Raw genomic sequence first — 18,443 nt, 5'->3', positions numbered from 1 at the left:
GCGTATAAATTTAAACCCAAAAGTGAAAAAAGAGAAGACACGTGTGCGTGGCAACTTCTTCTTTTGGTTTTTATCGTAGCTCGACAGCCATCAAATTTACCAACATAATTTTTTACCGTGGTTAATATTATTGGATTAGGCTGGCACCGCGGTGAATATGCAAATCTTGGTAGAAAAATTAAGTCCTTACGCATCATAACTGCTAATTTTTGTAAATAGATGGAATTACGCTCGATTCATTTTTTATACCAACAGTTGTCACCTATTTATGTGAATATAATAAATATATTTTTATATATTAAAACATATTAAATAAATTATAATTAAAAAATTAATTTAAAATATTATCGACACAATAAAAATAATTGATGCAATTGTGTTAAAATTCACATTTGTTAAAAAAAAAAGAATAGTTAAAATTATTTTTTAAAATTATGAGTAATTAATACAATAATATTACTGATGGCGGCTTGTGAGAATAGATAATCTTTCATTTTATATTTATATAGGTTATTATAAACTCAAATATAAATGTGGAAGATTCTGAATGCTTTGTCATTAACATTGAAGTATGTTATATTTTGAATTTTGAAAGCGACTTCATGCATTGAATATGAACCAACCACTCACCCCACGCAGACTAAATTGAAAATCAAAGCTATTATGTTCTCTTTGCAAAATTTTAATTCCATTTTGGATAGGATCAAATCTAAATTAATTATAAATAAATAATTAATATTTTAACTTAAAAATAATAATTAATTATAAAATAATATATATTAATCTTTTATGTAATTGATTTTTTTTTAACATGATCATACCTGAGTTTTAGAAAACAAATTTCGTTCCTGATATGATCTTTGAATCCTTCAAGCTCATGGCGCAAAAATAAATTTTACATTATAGACATATCTTATTCATGGGTTCGACTCTCATCAGACGTGTAGGTATTTGTCTCACTTTATGTGAGTGTTTGTAATTTGTCCACGATAATATTAATATATTGATTGAATTGAAAGTTATTATGATTTGTTGTTTATTGTTCTTGGTATATCGATATATTAATATATACCGATTTAATGCTTAAAAAGTTAAAATTGACAATCTTATAATAAGTATACATTTAATTTGGGCATTGTTTTGCGAAATATTTGAACATTTATTGTAGGCATGGACAGAGTGTTCTGAAATAACTTGTCTGTGGCGCAATAGAATTTTGAAACTTGACATAATGCATGGTAAAGTCCCATAATAAATTTTATCCAAATAAATAATATCCAATATACTTAACGCTTATTTTTATGAGTTAAAATTTATCGAATTTACGGATATTAATAAAAGAAATATAAATGAAAATTCACATCTCATCATATTAACTTATTATTGAATTATTACAAATCAAATAATTTTCTTCTAACTAAACTACTTTTATAAGGGTGAAAATATACCTTCTCATATATATTGACGTGTGAACTATATTATGGCAATATAATCAAATAAAAATTTATTTGACATGCAACAAGTCAGTGATAAATTCATCGGATGAAAATGTGAATTTTCATTCAATATTTTTGCTGATATCAATTTTATAAATTTTGACTAGTAAATGAATTCATATGTTAGGGATGCTAAATGTAAATTTTTAAATTACATAAAATTTACATGTAATTATATTAAATTTCAAAAGAGGGCATAATAGTTACCCGTAAAAATTATTTTATCGTGTTTAAAAAAAAAACAATTTTGAGGAAAGAAAGAAAAACATTCCAAATAGGAATAGTTTGGGGGGGGGGGTGCATTGGATTGGTAACATTCGAAGAAGTTTCCATATTTATTGACGATTAAGACCAAACAATTGCCTTCCCATGAAACAACGCATTCATCTTTGGGAAATTAAAATTATTTTAATATAATTTTCTCCATTATTGGAAAAATATTATATATGTACTATATAGTTAATTACAAATTCCGAAAATTAATGAGATGTAATTCTTGCAAAATATAAAAATAAATAAAGTAATTATATGAACATAAAATCTTAATTACTATGTTTTTTTGTTTAATTTAATTTCTAAGTTTGGAAGAGGTCAACTAATTTTTCCATGGAAAAAGGGAAATAATAGATTAGATCTGATTCGAACAAATTTAAATTAATTATATAATAAATTTAATATATTTATAAAATAATTAATTATATATTTAATATGTAATTAATTTAATTCAATAAAATATGATTAAAACAGTAATGCAGTAAAAGTGAGTCCATAATAGTCTTATCAAGATAGACTTAAATAGATTTCTTTTCTTGGAAGTAGACATAAGTAATGGTAAGAGCAGCAATTGAGTGTAGGGCAGGTGCAGTGAGACCGACCTATAAAATTTCCTACTCCCACCATGCACGTGGCAAGGCAAGCGACAGGATTGAACTCAAATCAGAATCATCTCTCTCTATTCTGATGGACCCTGCTGCAAAATGCCAAAATGTACAACAACCGGATCCCAGATTCACAGGGAAAACCGTGTGGTGAAGACACAGGGAATAAAACGAGGGGTACAGTAAAAAGGTGTGCATTTTTACCCAAGAAGTCAAAGTGAGCAGTAGCAGTTAATTCCAAAACTTTCCTTTCTTCTATGTATATATATATATACTTTCTCCAACATCCCTGCTCCCATTTTTTACCCAAACACTCGGATCCACAAAGAGAACCGGGTCCGCCCCGGTAAGTTATCGACATCCGGGTCTGGTCTGTACTCTCTGTTCCCCTATTTTAAATTATATACTTGGACATTTTGAAACTCTAAAACAGTAAATCTAGTGGAGTGAATTGAGCTGAATTCCATTTTTACCCTCAGAAAGTGTTGTTTCTCTTATTCTATAAAAAAGCAATTTGTGTGTTTCGCTTTCATTATAGATTGTGTTAAAAGAGTTGATGATGGAGATGTATAGTAATGGAAGCTAACCAAAGACCTGCTTTTGGATGCTTATGAGAAGAGTTGGATGCACCTGCCTTATTTCCTTCCATCTTCTTTTATCTAATTCCTTTCACATTCCAATAACCACTTACATTATCTCTAATCCCTTATTTTATTTTCGGTTCATCTCATTTTTGTACTATCACTATAAAAAAATAAAAAAAATGTCGTGAAGTTCTTATACAATTATTTTTTTGACAAATATAATAATAAAAATAATGAATGAATCGAGAGATATGGGGTGTATTTAATAAGTAGTAGAGAGATTATTGATTATGCTTCATCACAAAAATTATTACATAACATTATGGTACAACTCCACCATAATTAGTTGCCACCAACATTTTGATCCGGCTAACAAATAGTGAGTTCCGCATTTAAAGCTTCACCTACAATTAATATTTAATTTGTTTGTTGAGAATTAATTAGTAGATGTGGTGTTTCTTGAAATAGATGCCGTGATTTTAGTTGACACCATTATTTCTTTCAAAATTCTTGTGCATATTTAGTACAAACGTTAATAATAGAGAGGATAGTGGATACCCCTCTGCCTGGTAGCTTGGCCAGACCATTTACGTTTTACGTTGCCCATCTTATGATGTTGCTCCCCATGAGCCTTCCCACACCCAATTATTTAATTTACATACTTAACTATGCTAATAATTAACTTTTACCAAGTCTTTAATAAGTTTCAAACATCTCAGCATTGTAATCTGTTGCTGCTGGGAAATAAATGGGCACAAAATGTCAGAATGGTCAGTATTAGTCAAATGATCATTTCAGCCATAAAGCTAAAACAATATTTTTGTCCCTAATTTAAGATTTTTTTTTATTTTTAATTGCATTAGTTATAAAAATTTTATTTTTTATTCTTTAATTTTTAAATAATATAATATTTTTAGTCTCATGACACATTTTTCTTAAAGGAAAATACCACGTGCTGAGTATTTGACATCTTTTAGTCCAGTCCTACTAATTATGAACATGTCCCATGCATGTAATATTTCGTTAAAGACTAAATAAAAATGTATCATATGATCTAAAATGCTATTTTTTTAAATTATAGGATCAAAAATAAAAATTATGTTTAATAAACGAGTGGATTCACTAACCATTGTGGGGTGCAGCCTATATAATTGATCCAGCAAGGACTGAGATCATTCTGCTGGATTTATTTCAGAATAATTAATTATGAAAAAAGGAGATATTTTTGAAATCACTTTCTAAAATATTCATTTAATGAAAACAAAGTGCACTACTTATATCTATATATATATATATAGTATTTTTGAATATATATTATTTGGGAAAAATGCAAGCAACCCCCTTGTGATATCATAAATGAGCAAATTATCCCCTTATGAAAAAATAAATAGTGATTTACCTCCCTGTATTTTTTAAAATACAACAATTTACTCCCCTATGATTTTTAAAATGAAGCAATTTACCTCCCTGTATAAGGAGGTAAATTGCTTCATTTTAAAAAGTATAAGGGGGTAAATTGCTATATTTTTTTCATAGGGGAGTAATGTGCTCTTTTTTAATATCAAAGGGGGATAAATTGCTATTCACCCTATATTATTTAAAAGAATAATGGATGGAGATGGAGTTGTTAGCACAACCATTCCCTGCAAGAGCCGTACAGTTATATATAACATGGGCTTAATGTGGGATTTGAAGTGATGATGCATGTCGGAATATACGATTTTCAGTTCTCAGCAAAAAGTGAAATCGCTTAATCAGAATGTTTGCCATTCGCATATGTACAATATCGAAAATGATGGGCTGAGATCAACGACTTTACGCCTGGAACCATGCCTTTTCTCTCTTATCTTGGCTTAAGTCGCACTTTTACAAAAGGATAGAAGAAACAACGGAGATGTACAATTGTTAAACAAACACTTATACTTTCTATAATAATATATTTTTTCTAAAAATTAAATAACACTTTTATTTTCTTATTTTTCAATAATTCATTTTTATTATTCAAGAGAGATACCATCTGAGTCAATAGTACGAAATATATATAAACAAACGTATAAATATAATTAAAAATCAAGAATCACTTTGATAATATTAGAATTGGCAAAAGCAAGTTCACTAGGTAGCTAGGATCTTGAAATGGATGGTGTTGATGATGATCATATATACTATACCGGTGGTCCATCAAAAAAGAAGTAATTAAATTAACAAAAGCAATCCCATCATTAATTTGGAGCTAATACATTAATCATGATCTACTCCTCATCTTCAATCACTTTTTTTTTTTTTTTCTAAATTATAAATAGAAATATTGAATTTTCAAGATTTGGGAACTGAGATCTTAATGGGACCCATCATCATTCCTTTTGCAACTTTGAGCACACCTCCAATCCCAAACCATTAATACAAAAATTAGAGGTACATAAAATTGGGAGTAAAGAAAACTAGAAAAGAATGGAGGCACACTACCCCCATTTCATCCTGTTTCATAATTCTCAGCTTATGCCTTAGACCCCCCCACCCACCACACCCTCTGCCCCATCCCTCAATCTTTATTTTCTGGTTAAATTTCAAAAGAGGGTCTTAGAAAATTAGTTTAATTAATTAAGCTTCTTAGGGTTTTCTTTGTTTTTAAAAGAGAATGATTTCACATTTTTTTGTAACAGCCATAAATTTTATTAAATATAAGTATTATAAAATGAAATGGTATAGAGCATGAATAAGTAAAATTTATGTAGTATTTTGTGATTGTTGGAAAAGGTGAGACGTCGTCACATGTGTAGGTAGCTTTTCTCAGATTCTTGAGTTGAAATTTAAAAACCCCCTTTCTCTAATTCCCACTTTATTAATATTGGGGTTTAATTTATTTAATGAAGGCGTGGTAGAGTGAGAAGTTGGAAAGGAGTTTGTAAAATTAACACAAGATATGTGACTTATTTAATTGGAGTGATTGTGAGTTGATCTTCCTTTTGGTGGGGTTTTTGAGCACTTAACAGCCTGTTCACAAGTCTACTTTAGTTGTAAGAATACTACTTAAATGTCCCAATCTCTGTTTAAACTTAAATTAGCTTCCCACCCACATAAATATTTATTTCTTGTCCCTTTTCATCACACCTCATGTTGCTGAAATTTCTGCCTTACAAATTGCCTCACTTGCTAGATTTCCAGTTGAGCCAAATATATATATATATGATTGTGGGGAGGCACATTGGTGCTCGATAATTTGATTATAAAAGATTTATTTGATTTACAATAAATTTGAAAGTCAATCAGAAATTAATATGAATTTTCGTTTAACTTTTTACTAATATTAGCAAAATTTGCAGATTTTACAGACAGATAGATCTATTTGTTGGATAGAAAACAAATATCAATTATATGAGGTGTAATTCCAAAATTATAAGGGGTGTGGTATAATTACATCAAACTTTATAGGAGGACGAAATAATAATTTTATTTTTTATATTTAAAGAAAAATGATAAAGAAACGGTTCAAACTTTGGTAGTGATGTGGGATAATGAGAAGGATTGAGGTTAGGTCCCCATCCCGTTATATACCTAATACATCTCTTTCTAACGAAATCAACATCCATCAATGGATGACGCTAATTAGTGTATGACGTTGCAAGAATGCAGCCAAATTAATCTTCAAAAAATCATGTCCGGATCATGAAATGAAATAATGCACCCGTCTTTTTTGTTTCTCTTGAAGAAAAAAAGAACAAAAGCTGTGTAAATTATTTGGGATTTGGATTTTGTTGATCAACAGCTGGCAATTATTTTTGGTTCGAACAAATCAAACATCTCCACGAGCCCTTATAAATAGACGTTGATTGATTGTCTATCATTTTTGTAGGTTGTGTTTGGATTTCCCCATCCCTTAATCCATGAGTTATTTGTAAGAATAATTTAGCATGTGGTTGAAAATGGCTGGTGGAAAAAGAAGGAATAAAAGAGGAAATACATAATGCATAATTTTTTGAAAAAAAAAAAAGAGAATAGAAGTAGTGTATGTATTTTGTATGTAGAGTGGGTGGATTGAGGTTGAGCAACCCAAAACCCAAACTTGAAGGCAAGAAAACAGGTCGGACATTCGGCAAAACTTGTGTTAATAGTAATATACATGCAGTAACCAAGCTTTGGACATTGATCACATCTTGCACAAAAATAATAATTGAAATCCCAAGGAAGGAAAAGTAATTGGAATAGGATGTAGTAGGAATTTCTGGTTTTGGAAGCAGAATGATTGCCATTTTATTGCCTTGAGAAACAGCACTCCGGAATAGGGGGAAATGAAGGTCAGGCAGACCAATCTACTGTTCATTTTGTAAAAGGGAAAAAATAAAAATGAGGGTCCATACTGCCAATAATTAGGCATCCCAACACAACAAATACCACTCCTCTTTTATGCTTTTTTCATACATTTTTGTGCTTGGCCATCACCACCATCCATACAACCCCTTATTTTGTGGGTCTCTCCTACGGATCAACGTCCTAAAATTCGAGAAACACAATCATGTCTCTTTCATTATGTATTGCCTTCTCCCAATATTTTCATTCCCATGCAGACCAAAACGAAACCCACAAAAATTATTTTCTGTTTGCTGATGATCATTATTAGTAGGATAAATTATATTTTTGGTCTTATAAGTGGACCTGTTTTTAATTTTGATCCCACACTCAGGTCAATTAGCACATTGAGTCCCATATGTGGCTTTATTTTTCAATTTGAGAACCATTGAGGGATTTTCATCCATTTGATAACAGCAGTTGCTCTCTCCGTTAGTCAATACAATAAAAAATAAGGGTAAATTACATTTTTCGTTTCATAAGTGAACCTATTTCCAATTTTAATTAGTACTATAGAACAATTACAACTCACTAACCCTAACCACTTGTATTAATCTAGATCAAGTTTCAGTGAAGCAACTCCATGGAAATTACCTACCTAACCTTAGGGATGCTCTTTTATTGGCTCTAGCTCACTCTCTTTTATTTTAAAGAATCAGTTGAACAAACATATATTCAGGATATCTAATCTATTCTTAGCCATAGAATCATCATCTCTAAAATTTATAAATAATTTTAATCGACCATTTTGAATAAAAATTAGACTAATGCACATCGTTTTGGTCGAGTTAATTAATTAAGTAAAATTTAATATATTATTAATTTGCAGCTATGACTTTGAATTCAGCCAAAAATAAGTAAACTTTGGTACGATCGGTTCACCAACCAAAGAATTAATTATGTTTAATTGTTCGATAATTAAAATGTGTAATGCTTAAGAAAGGGTTGAATAAATTCACTTATACGACTACCATTTGAGGCTCGACGGATCTGGGCTGCGTTTAACCACCAGAAGTATAAGGACAGAGACACTACATGGGCCGATTAATGGAGTATCATAATATAATTTGGGCTTGGCACTGTATCAAATATTTCAACCCAGAACAGCTTTATTGAAGAGCAGGCAAAAGGTTGAAGGTACGGTTAATGGCCCATTGAAGGGTAGCCTGACCGTAGGGCGAAATAAAGCCTGGCGCACCAACTAGTTAACAGCGTAAACTTAGAAATTTAATAATAAACAGTCGGTTTTGATGATGCTGTCTGTCTGGGTTTGTACCCACATCAGCCACACGTCATTAGACAACAAATAATATCATTATCATTATTAATTTAATAGTAAACAATTTATGTGGATATAAATTCACATAAAAGGAGTTAAATTTTCCTCAACAGTCACTTATTATCTTGTATTTTACCCAAGTAAAATGGTAAATCTTTGCAACTAACCACCAATAATCCCCACCGTCAATCCGCGATCATTAACATCACAATTGAAACCAATTACTAGAGGTTTAGGGCTTGTGAGATCTCGTCTCAGTGTATCCAACGAAATTAATGTAGTATTTAGTTATGAATAATTTTTTCATTAAAAAAAAAAAAACAAATACATTTCGCTGCCCTCGAGAAAAATATATTACGCCCACACTTTTCACACAATATATCACCTATTGTCATTACACTTTTACCTGACATCTAGTTACATACTAATTCAATTTTATGTTTTCTCATAGGATAAGATCAGATGAAATTACAAGTAATCAAGTATTATTACCCCTTTGTCGTGACGATCTAACCGTGGCCATTCCTGAACAAGCATATAAACCAAATTCTAGTAATTGCTTTAATTAGACAAGGGAGTAAAAGCCCAAAAACAGTAAGAACGGTCACCTTTATAACAAGAAACCAACAGACACTCTAAATTCCATGAGAAAACTTTGCGTCTCAGCAATATAACTGATTGAGTAATGCTCCAGTGCACCTTAATTCGAGCTTGAAAACAAATTTCAGGACGTGAAGCAGCATAATGTTGCTGTGTACACGCCAAAAAGCAAGCAAAACCTTACTCAAAAGTTAAGTTCCATAACACCGGCAGCACTCCAATCCAGTTAAACAAGCCACCTTCAAAACTTTAGATGACCATTAATCACCAACAAACCGGAAAAGGAAGTTCCCTTTTTCAGAATCTGGTGAAAGCTGGCTGCTTATTTTCTGTTTCTTGCAAGGCAAAACGAGCTAACTCGGTTCCCTTTCCTTCCACTCAAGTGAATTGTTCTGTTGCCTATAAATGTACTTTCCCACAAGAATTCTGTCAAAAACAAGCCCGACAAGGATCAAGAAGAATTGCCAACTCAAACTACCTGCAATGGAGATTAAGGTGGAAAATGACAACGAATCGTCTCAAGAAATCTGTGAACAAGATGTGCCCTTACTGGTCAACAAAAACCTGCCCGAAGTAGAAAGAAACCTCATCCAACAAGCCATTAGTCAGACATTTGAAAGCACGGCACACCTGGCCAACCTTCTGCCCACCGGCTCAGTGCTTGCTTTTCAACTTCTGTCCCCAATATTCACAAACCAAGGGGAGTGTGACACAGTTAGTCGATCCTTGACTGCTGGGCTCGTGGCTCTCTGCGGGCTCTCATGTATTTTGTTGAGCTTCACTGATAGCTTCAAGGACCAAAAGGGAAATATCTGTTATGGATTTGCCACATTCCGTGGTCTGTGGATAATTGATGGATCAGTGACTCTACCACCAGAAATTGCAGCAAAATACAAACTGAAGTTTATAGATTTTGTCCATGCCTTGATGTCAATATTGGTTTTTGCAGCCATTGCTCTGTTTGATGAGAATGTAGTGAACTGTTTCTATCCGGCACCGTCAGCTGGGACGAAGGAGGTGCTCACAGCACTACCAGTCGGGATTGGAGTAGCCTGCAGTATGTTGTTTGTAGTTTTTCCCACTAAACGACACGGTATTGGCTTCCCAGTCACCAACAGTTAAAACACGTTGCCTGTACTCGCTGTGCAAATATGCATTTTCTTTCATTTCATTGATACTTGATTTTATTGATGTGAGTGGCATCACCCCTACATATTCCTATATGTAATCATAACAAAGCAAGCCCTTTTTCTCTGTCATTTAACAATCATCCTGGCAAGTTTAGCTGATGCATGACATCGCACCTTCAGATCAAACCTGCAGGTTAAGGAGTGATTACACATGCAGATAGGTAGCAGAACAACTTTCAAAATAGCAGATAATCCTGAAACAAAGTAAAAAGAGAAAAAGGGAAATAAAAGAAGAAAGAAAGTTGTGAGCTTTAATTTTGTCTTAAAATTTAGTGAAGAATATGACATGAAAGAATTATATATAGCTTTATTTTGAGGAAACAAGACTTATTGCCTTATGATCATCCGGGAATGAAATAAAAGAGAGGATGCAGAGCCACCAGAAAGAGTTCTTCAAAAATTCAGTTCAGCGGCAATTGCATAAAAAAAAACCTTTTGAAATAAGGTGCATTACACGTTTCCTGCTCACAAATAGTCTCCAAAACACAATAGATGGTTTTAGACTCAAGAAAGGGTTTATGAAACAATGAGACTGCAATATTTGGTGATCCTTATAGGGGAAAAGTACCTGAATAAAAACTCTTAGGCACCCTATCTCTTGATAATCAGTTTAGAAATGAAGAAACCTCGACCAACAAGAAAGTTTGGAGCGATCAGGAAACAGAGTTGGAAAAAAGCTGAGGAAGATAATGTATCCTCCACCGTCCAATTTGTATTGGACAAAACAGTTACATCCACCACATGTATGTTCAACTGGGTGCGGTATTCTAGAATTCATCCATCAGCTTAGCCAGTAACAGTTCAGCAGCTTCGCGAACTTTCTTCCTATCCCAGAACCCGTCCAACATGGCATTCCATGTTTCCACATCGGGAATGCATCCATCTATCACCATCTCATCCATAATTCGACCAGCTTTGTGCAGATCTCCTCTCTTGCAAAAGCAGCGAATAAGAGATCCAAAGGTGTTTGTTTCAACAGATATTCCTCTAGTACGCAAGCCCAGATAGAGTTGAAAAGCTTGATTAGGGTGACCCTCAGAACAAAGACCTTGAATTACTCTATTATGAACGCGGACATGAAGACCCCAAGTTACACGGTTAGGAGTTGTCCCTGAAAGCACCATTTCATCAAGGAAGTTCGCTGCTTCCTGGAACTTGCTGATCTCACAAAAGCCATTGATTATTTTTGAGTAAAGACCTGCATCAGGTTTCAAGTCCTGAAGCTTCATTCGATCAAGAATCTGAATAGCTTCGTGAAGTTTACCTTCCTTGCAGAAACCATAAATTAAGGAACTGTAAGTAATTGAATTTGGAACTAGGCGCTTGCAGATCATCCTCTCCAAAAGCTCCATTGCTTGCAAAGAATGTCCGTTCTTGCAGAGACCATCAATGAGAGAACTATAAGTATATACATTGGGCTCAATACCTTTGCTCTTCATATCTTTGAGCAATTCCATTGCATCCTCCAATTTATTCGACTGGCAAAAGCCATGTATCAGGCAACTATAGGTAATAACTGAGGGTGAACAACCATTTGCCTCCATGTCAATTAAAAGCTCTTTCGCTTCAAGAGTTCTCCCAGCTCTACACAACCCATTAATCAGAGTCCCATAAGTGTATGAATCTGGAGTATGCCCACGTTTTGGCATTTCATGAAAAATCCGAAAAGCAGAATCCAGCGTTCCGCTGCTCTTGCAGAGCGCTTTAATCAAAACATTGAGTGAGGCGACACTAGCTGGAATTCCCTTCTCCCTCATATAACGATAAAACTTGAATGCCATTTTCAACTGGCTTTCATCCACAAGAATGGAAAACACTGTTACATACGATTTCGCCGTGGGTTCACATTCATACTCCTTCATCTTTCCAAAAACCCGCAACACTTCAAATGGCTTGTGAACTCGAGCATAGGCCCTGTAGATCGACAAGAATATATCTTCACTGATGTCACACTTGTCTTGCTTCATTCTGACAAGCATATCCTCCGCCGGCACAAACTTGTTAGCGGAGAGTAATCTTCGAATCATTAAACCAAATGTGCTATGATCGTGCCGGAAGCCATTAGAATACTCAGCAGTGGCGGCGTCAAATATGGAAATTGCTTTATCCAAGTCTTTCTCGGAACAAATCAGCCGCTCCACGAAACATGACGTAATTTGCTTCGGCCACTTCATCATCGACTTACTACTCATTTCTTTGTCTTCTCCTATCAATTAGTTTCCTTCCTCAGTTTCTCATACAGGCGTTTCTTCAAACAGTTTGCGGTGCTTGTACTAGTGCACATTCCCGATAAGAATGGGATCACAGAATTCAGAATCCATGTTTCCACTTTCGATACGATAACTATAAGCAGCCTAATCCAATCAAACGCTGAATCAATGCCGGAAAAGCGGAGCCGGAACCAACAACGAGTTTGGGTTTTGCTTCACGCCGCCTCTTTTCAAGCTTTTGCCCAGACGTCTTTGCACAGGGTCAGAATGGGCCGGGTTGTGTACTCCGAAAAGGCCCACAAACTACGGCGGTCCGGTTACAAGAAAATGGGACCCACCATCATTTAGGTCTGTTATAATGGGCTATGGTGTAAAAAGGTGACCCAATAGTACCTTGTTCAGTCCATTGACAGAAAAAAAGCCCACCGCCCATCTTCTGACTCCATAGTTTTTCAGTATTTTTATTAATGACAAATATCTATATATATATATATATATACATATATATCCATACAGTACGTATAAAAAAGCAACATCCTCTATATTTACAAATGATATTTAATGACACCATCGCATTAATTTTTATGAATCCAGAAGTTTTCCTCTATCAATAAAATGACTAACTTTATTTAACCCTTTAAGTTTTATTAACAAATTAATTTATTTTCTTTGTTTTACTATGGCACAATTGTGTATATATATATTTGATATATGTTTTTTTATTTCATTTTACTTGACGTTGTATATTAAAATTGATCAGAGTATATAATATAAACATAATAATTAAAGCAGATTAATATTTTAATTGTGATTATATTATTTGTCCACACTGTGAGTAATGTGAAAAGAAGAATAATATAATGATTTAGTATTGTGCAGGTGAATAGGATCTAAAACTCATAATTGATGCAAGACAAGCACCAATCAGACAACCTCCCTCTCTTGATATTTTTGGTGGGAACAGCTGTGCTTGTGCTCAAAATTCCAACTTTCTTAATTGAAACTAAACGAAAAAGAGGGGGTATGGTATGGTTGGTTTGATGAAAATGATAAGGATATTGCAAACTGCAAGTAAGGATTGGACATGACAAGCTCTCCCTCACGGACCTCACGCTTCTCGATGATAAGATAAGACTGCTCCACGTCATCCCCTCCTCCATTTTCCAACGTTTTCTTCCTAACCATTATCATTTCATTTTACTATTCCCTCTCACTCTCACCCAATTTTTACACAACACATTCCCAGTAATTACCATTACAATAATATACAATCGTTTTCGCAAATGTTACTTCCATTCTATCATTTAACTCTCATAAAAATAATATATATATATATTTCGATTCGATGATTAAAATATACAAACACACAATTCAAATTTAATGCCTTGGTTGTGGGAATGATGTAAATGATAATTTATTCGTATCATATTATAAATGAGTAAATTACTCTCATCTGATTAAAAAATAGTAATTTTTTTTGTATTTAAAAAATAATTAATTTACTTCTCTATATGAAAGAGGTAAATTACTTTATTTAAAAAAATATATAGATATAAATTGTTGTATTTTAGAAAAAGACAGAGAGTTAATTTTATTTTATTTTTTATAAAAAAATAATTTACTTATTTATAATATCTCATAAGGATTGCTTGCATTTTTTTCAAAATATTTTGATTTGCAAGGTGAGCACAATGATTATCTGTTTATTGTGTGAGGTTTATAAATGAAATGCAAAATATCCATCTCATCAACATTTTCTAGATACAATACCAAGTTTTGACATATATTCTTTCACAATGTTGAAGCTTTGAATTTTTAAATTACTATTGATTGATATTTTAATAATTATTACATTAATTATAATTATTAAATTTTCTTTATTATTTTGATTTTACATCTAATATACATATTTAAAAAAAATATCATATCAACCAAATTCATTCTATCAGTGAAATTAGATGTGATGAGAAGACAAGCGATTGTATACATTTGTTAGAGAAATTAAAAATAATAATAAAAGAATAATATGGCGCTTGAAGAACCATATCCGTGAATAATATGCCCCGCCCATCTCGTCAGCTGATAGCAACCACTCAAACGTCCTCCCTCTCCACTCCCTGTGCAAGTTAACCTTACCGGCGCACTCTAACTAAAGCAAAGAAAACATCTGCATTATTAACCAGGCTGCACTTCCTCGCACTCACTCTCCTTCTCTCTCCTCCCTTTCTCTCTCTAGCAGAATGGAGTCTCGCGTGATCAGCGGCGCCACTGTTCGCGGCATTGCACTCCCCCCAAAGCCGGCAGCGAGGCTCACTGCAAACTGCAGTTTCCCTGCCTTGAAGGTCACCGGGAAACTCAGCCAAGGTGGAAACTTGATATGGGGGAGGCAGCTCCGACCAGCCATTCTGCTCGAAGGCTCACCCGTTAGCGGGGTTTCTCCAGTGACGAAGAGGGAGACTCTCCGTCCGTGCTCCGCCGCGGCTTCATCGCCGGCGGGGGGCAGCGATTCCGCCGGGTGAGGTCCGTTTACATGATTTCCAACCCGCTAACCCTACCCGTTTCGAGCTTTTGTATTACTTACCCATTTTCTTCGCAGGGGTGCTAAGGTCGGGTTCTTGGAGAAATACCCGGCACTTGTCACCGGGTTCTTCTTCTTCATGTGGTACGTCACGTGACCTCCCTGACTTGCGCTGTTGGGGCGCATAAGCTTCACGCAATCACCGTTATAACTGTCAACGGCCTTTGTTTCTTGAAATGACTGAATTGTCCTTGATTCTTGTAGGTACTTTCTGAACGTGATATTCAACATTCTCAACAAGAAGATCTACAATTACTTCCCCTATCCTTAGTAAGCACCTTCTTCGGTTAAACATAATACTCAAATTTCTGGATTAGTTGAGTTCAAGCTAAACAATTAGTTAATTGTGTTTGCAGCTTCGTGTCGGTTATACATTTATTTGTTGGTGTTATCTACTGCTTGTTAAGCTGGGCCGTCGGCCTCCCCAAGCGAGCTGTAAGTGCCCACCTCCAATCCCAGCCCATTTATGAAACTTAAGTTATCTGTACCATAATAACGGACTTATATATTTAGTTACTGCCGTTAATTTTATTTATTTAGTTTTAGTCAATGCAACTATTATTGTAGGGGTTATACTAATTCTTTTCTTGGTAGTTGATTTTGAGGGTGTTAGCTGTCTCTACTGGGCAATGTTATTGAAATGTCGTGTTTCGCCAATCGATAGTTATGCACAATGAAATTTAAGTAGATCCGGATTTGGACGGATTATTTTATTATATGACTGTTATTAAATACATGACAAGTATGATTAATCTTTTTTATGTGTTTGTTGGTTCTAATACAATTAGATTTGGATAATGTACATATTTCTAATTGTCATCATAATCACATCTCGTGGTACTAATAATTGGGCAGCATCTGAGGGTCCAATAGTAAGTATCATGCAGTTACTCGTCTTTTTCCCACTTTTACTTCTGCATTTGTGTTCAAACACCTAGTGCAAATCTTCAAAGTTTGAAATGTGACGGCGTTTTAATTCCACAAATATGTAAAGGAAACATGAAAATAAACTTCATCTCTTATATATTCAATAAATTTCCACATCAAATGATTGTTCTTTGTTCGGTGGTCCCCATGCGCAGCCAATTGACTCAAACCTGTTGAAGCTGCTCATCCCTGTTGCTGTGTGCCATGCTCTAGGCCATGTAACTAGTAACGTCTCGTTTGCTGCTGTTGCAGTCTCCTTCACTCACACCATTAAAGGTGACAATCTACTCTTCTGTACATGACGGTTGAAGAGGAAAACTCTTGCCTTAATGAAGCATATGCTTTTCTTCACGTAAAATGTGTCTTGATTTTTCTGTTCCGTTGTTTCAACTTTGGATCAGCCCTTGAGCCATTCTTCAATGCTGCGGCTTCACAGTTCATACTTGGACAACAGATACCTTTTACATTATGGCTGTCACTGGCTCCAGTCGTCATTGGTAAGCCTGATATGTTACTTCTAAATTGCATGATGAGAATTACAAATTTAGGAGTTTTAAATTTTTGGCAATACAAGTAAAAAGTTAGGGAGATGATTTGGATGAGTCCACATGTTCTACTTGCTGAACTACTTTTGTAGTTTTAACGGTACAGAGTAATTGCAGGTGTGTCAATGGCATCACTTACGGAATTGTCTTTCAATTGGACGGGCTTCATTAGTGCTATGATTTCCAACATCTCTTTCACTTACCGGAGCATCTACTCCAAGAAAGCCATGGTTAAGTATATCACCCCTTTTTACTAAAGCTGGAAGTTGTCTCCGGTAAAATGTTGTGATCTCTTACTATGGATGTTTCTTTGCAGACTGATATGGATAGCACCAATTTGTATGCCTACATTTCAATTATCGCCCTCATTGTCTGCATTCCACCTGCCGTAATTGTAAGTCCAGCAGATAATTAGGGGCAATATTTCTCTTATATCCATGTCTTTGGTCCTTCTTACTTCTTGCCTGTCTTTTATATACAGTTTGAGGGACCTCAACTGATAAAGCATGGATTTAGTGATGCAATTGCTAAAGTTGGTCTGACAAAGTTCGTCACTGATCTTTTCTGGGTGGGAATGTTTTACCACCTCTACAATCAGGTAGATGAATTTTCCCTTTAGCTATTACACTTGATTTGAAACTATACCCTGTGTCATTACAACTTAAATTTCAAGAAACTTAAAACCTTTGAGGACTGTAAAAACACAATTTTTTCCCTTCTCAGCTGGCAACCAACACCCTTGAGAGAGTGGCACCGCTCACCCATGCTGTTGGAAATGTGTTGAAACGTGTTTTCGTGATTGGCTTCTCAATCTTGGTCTTTGGTAAACACACACTACTCTGACTGACAGTCATTTTACGACCAAATGGATGTGAACATTCTGATAAGAGATTTAACTGTTGAAAAACCATGCAGGAAACAAGATTTCACTACAGACTGGTATTGGCACCTCCATTGCTATTGCTGGAGTTGCAATGTACTCCTTCATCAAGGCCAAGATTGAAGAAGAGAAACGAGTAAGCCGAACTTTGAGCTATTACCAAAACTTGTAGTTAATTTGCCTGATCTTAATGAAGCAATCAAACACGACTTATTTCCTTTTTGCAGCAAATGAAAGCAGCCTGAGCACTGATTCAGGGACATGGAACAAATCTCAGTATCAAGTTGCGACGAGATCTTTATTGCAAAAACAACTTGCGGCCTGAGAAATTGTTTTGTTTACCATTGTGTAATTAGTTCGTCAATTTTCGTTCTTTTAAATTTCAGATGTTCTCTGATTCTCAATTTCTTGGAGAAAATGACTGGAATAATGTACCAAGTCCTCGTGTGGTCAAGATTATGATCACATGTGTTGAGGGTTGTCATCAGAATTTGAGGATAAAATGTGTGAATAGTGTATCTTCCGTGGGAACTGACTGTTCTGTGCTCCATATTTTGGTGCCACTGCATGTTTCAACATTTTGCCTGAGCCAAGTTTTTGAATAAATTTTCAATTCCCAAATACTCTGCCCTTCGGGTATAAAAACTTGTTGAACGTGAATACGAGATATAACATCAGATTGTTTTCTTTACACCAAATTAGAACTGAGTATAGCATGTTGGAGTTTGGAGGGATTGTGTACTTCGGCGTTAACTCTGCAGTTACCTATAAAACTTATTTACATTTGGCAAATTTGAATGTTGATGGTTTGATAGTTAAGTAAGTGGTCTTTCAAAGCAAAATAATTCTTAAACAAAAAATTAAACGTTCACAGTTCGAATTTCCCTAAGATGCGATCATCACCTATCTTTTTATACATAAGATGGTAT

At 34.5% G+C, this 18,443-nt stretch overlaps 3 protein-coding genes across 3 annotated transcripts; 2 read left to right on the top strand and 1 right to left on the bottom strand.

The window, feature by feature from the left end:
- On the top strand, positions 9,151 to 10,443 carry LOC105175576. Its single transcript, XM_011098060.2, has one exon. The coding sequence runs from the start codon at positions 9,590 to 9,592 to the stop codon at positions 10,304 to 10,306; it is 717 nt and encodes a 238-aa protein (XP_011096362.1). The 5' UTR covers positions 9,151 to 9,589; the 3' UTR covers positions 10,307 to 10,443.
- On the bottom strand, positions 10,272 to 12,881 carry LOC105175575 (pentatricopeptide repeat-containing protein At5g46100). Its single transcript, XM_011098058.2, has 2 exons — positions 10,943 to 12,881; positions 10,272 to 10,501 (listed from the first exon to the last, which is right to left on the bottom strand). Exon 1 carries the CDS (start codon positions 12,564 to 12,566, stop codon positions 11,142 to 11,144), a length of 1,425 nt encoding a protein of 474 aa, XP_011096360.1. The 5' UTR covers positions 12,567 to 12,881; the 3' UTR covers positions 10,272 to 10,501; positions 10,943 to 11,141.
- On the top strand, positions 14,655 to 18,135 carry LOC105175574 (triose phosphate/phosphate translocator, chloroplastic). The gene is made up of 12 exons (XM_011098057.2): positions 14,655 to 15,099; positions 15,181 to 15,246; positions 15,367 to 15,432; positions 15,519 to 15,597; positions 16,245 to 16,365; positions 16,491 to 16,586; positions 16,752 to 16,864; positions 16,951 to 17,028; positions 17,116 to 17,232; positions 17,358 to 17,457; positions 17,550 to 17,650; positions 17,742 to 18,135. The coding sequence occupies exons 1-12, from the start codon at positions 14,825 to 14,827 to the stop codon at positions 17,757 to 17,759; spliced, it is 1,230 nt and encodes a 409-aa protein (XP_011096359.1). The 5' UTR covers positions 14,655 to 14,824; the 3' UTR covers positions 17,760 to 18,135.

Source organism: Sesamum indicum, linkage group LG12, assembly GCF_000512975.1.
Source record: "Sesamum indicum cultivar Zhongzhi No. 13 linkage group LG12, S_indicum_v1.0, whole genome shotgun sequence".
Taxonomy (NCBI): Eukaryota; Viridiplantae; Streptophyta; class Magnoliopsida; order Lamiales; family Pedaliaceae; genus Sesamum; species Sesamum indicum.
Note: the sequence above shows the minus strand (reverse complement) of the source record. Positions and strands in the feature narration are given on the sequence as shown.

Coding starts and splice junctions, on each gene's coding strand:
- LOC105175574 (XM_011098057.2), top strand. CDS start 14,825: ATGGAGTCTCGCGTGATCAGCGGCGCCACTGTTCGCGGCATTGCACTC. Junction 16,366..16,490: donor CTTCACTCACACCATTAAAG/GTGACAATCTAC, acceptor ACTTTGGATCAG/CCCTTGAGCCATTCTTCAAT. Junction 17,029..17,115: donor GCATTCCACCTGCCGTAATT/GTAAGTCCAGCA, acceptor TTTTATATACAG/TTTGAGGGACCTCAACTGAT.
- LOC105175575 (XM_011098058.2), bottom strand. CDS start 12,566: ATGAGTAGTAAGTCGATGATGAAGTGGCCGAAGCAAATTACGTCATGT.
- LOC105175576 (XM_011098060.2), top strand. CDS start 9,590: ATGTACTTTCCCACAAGAATTCTGTCAAAAACAAGCCCGACAAGGATC.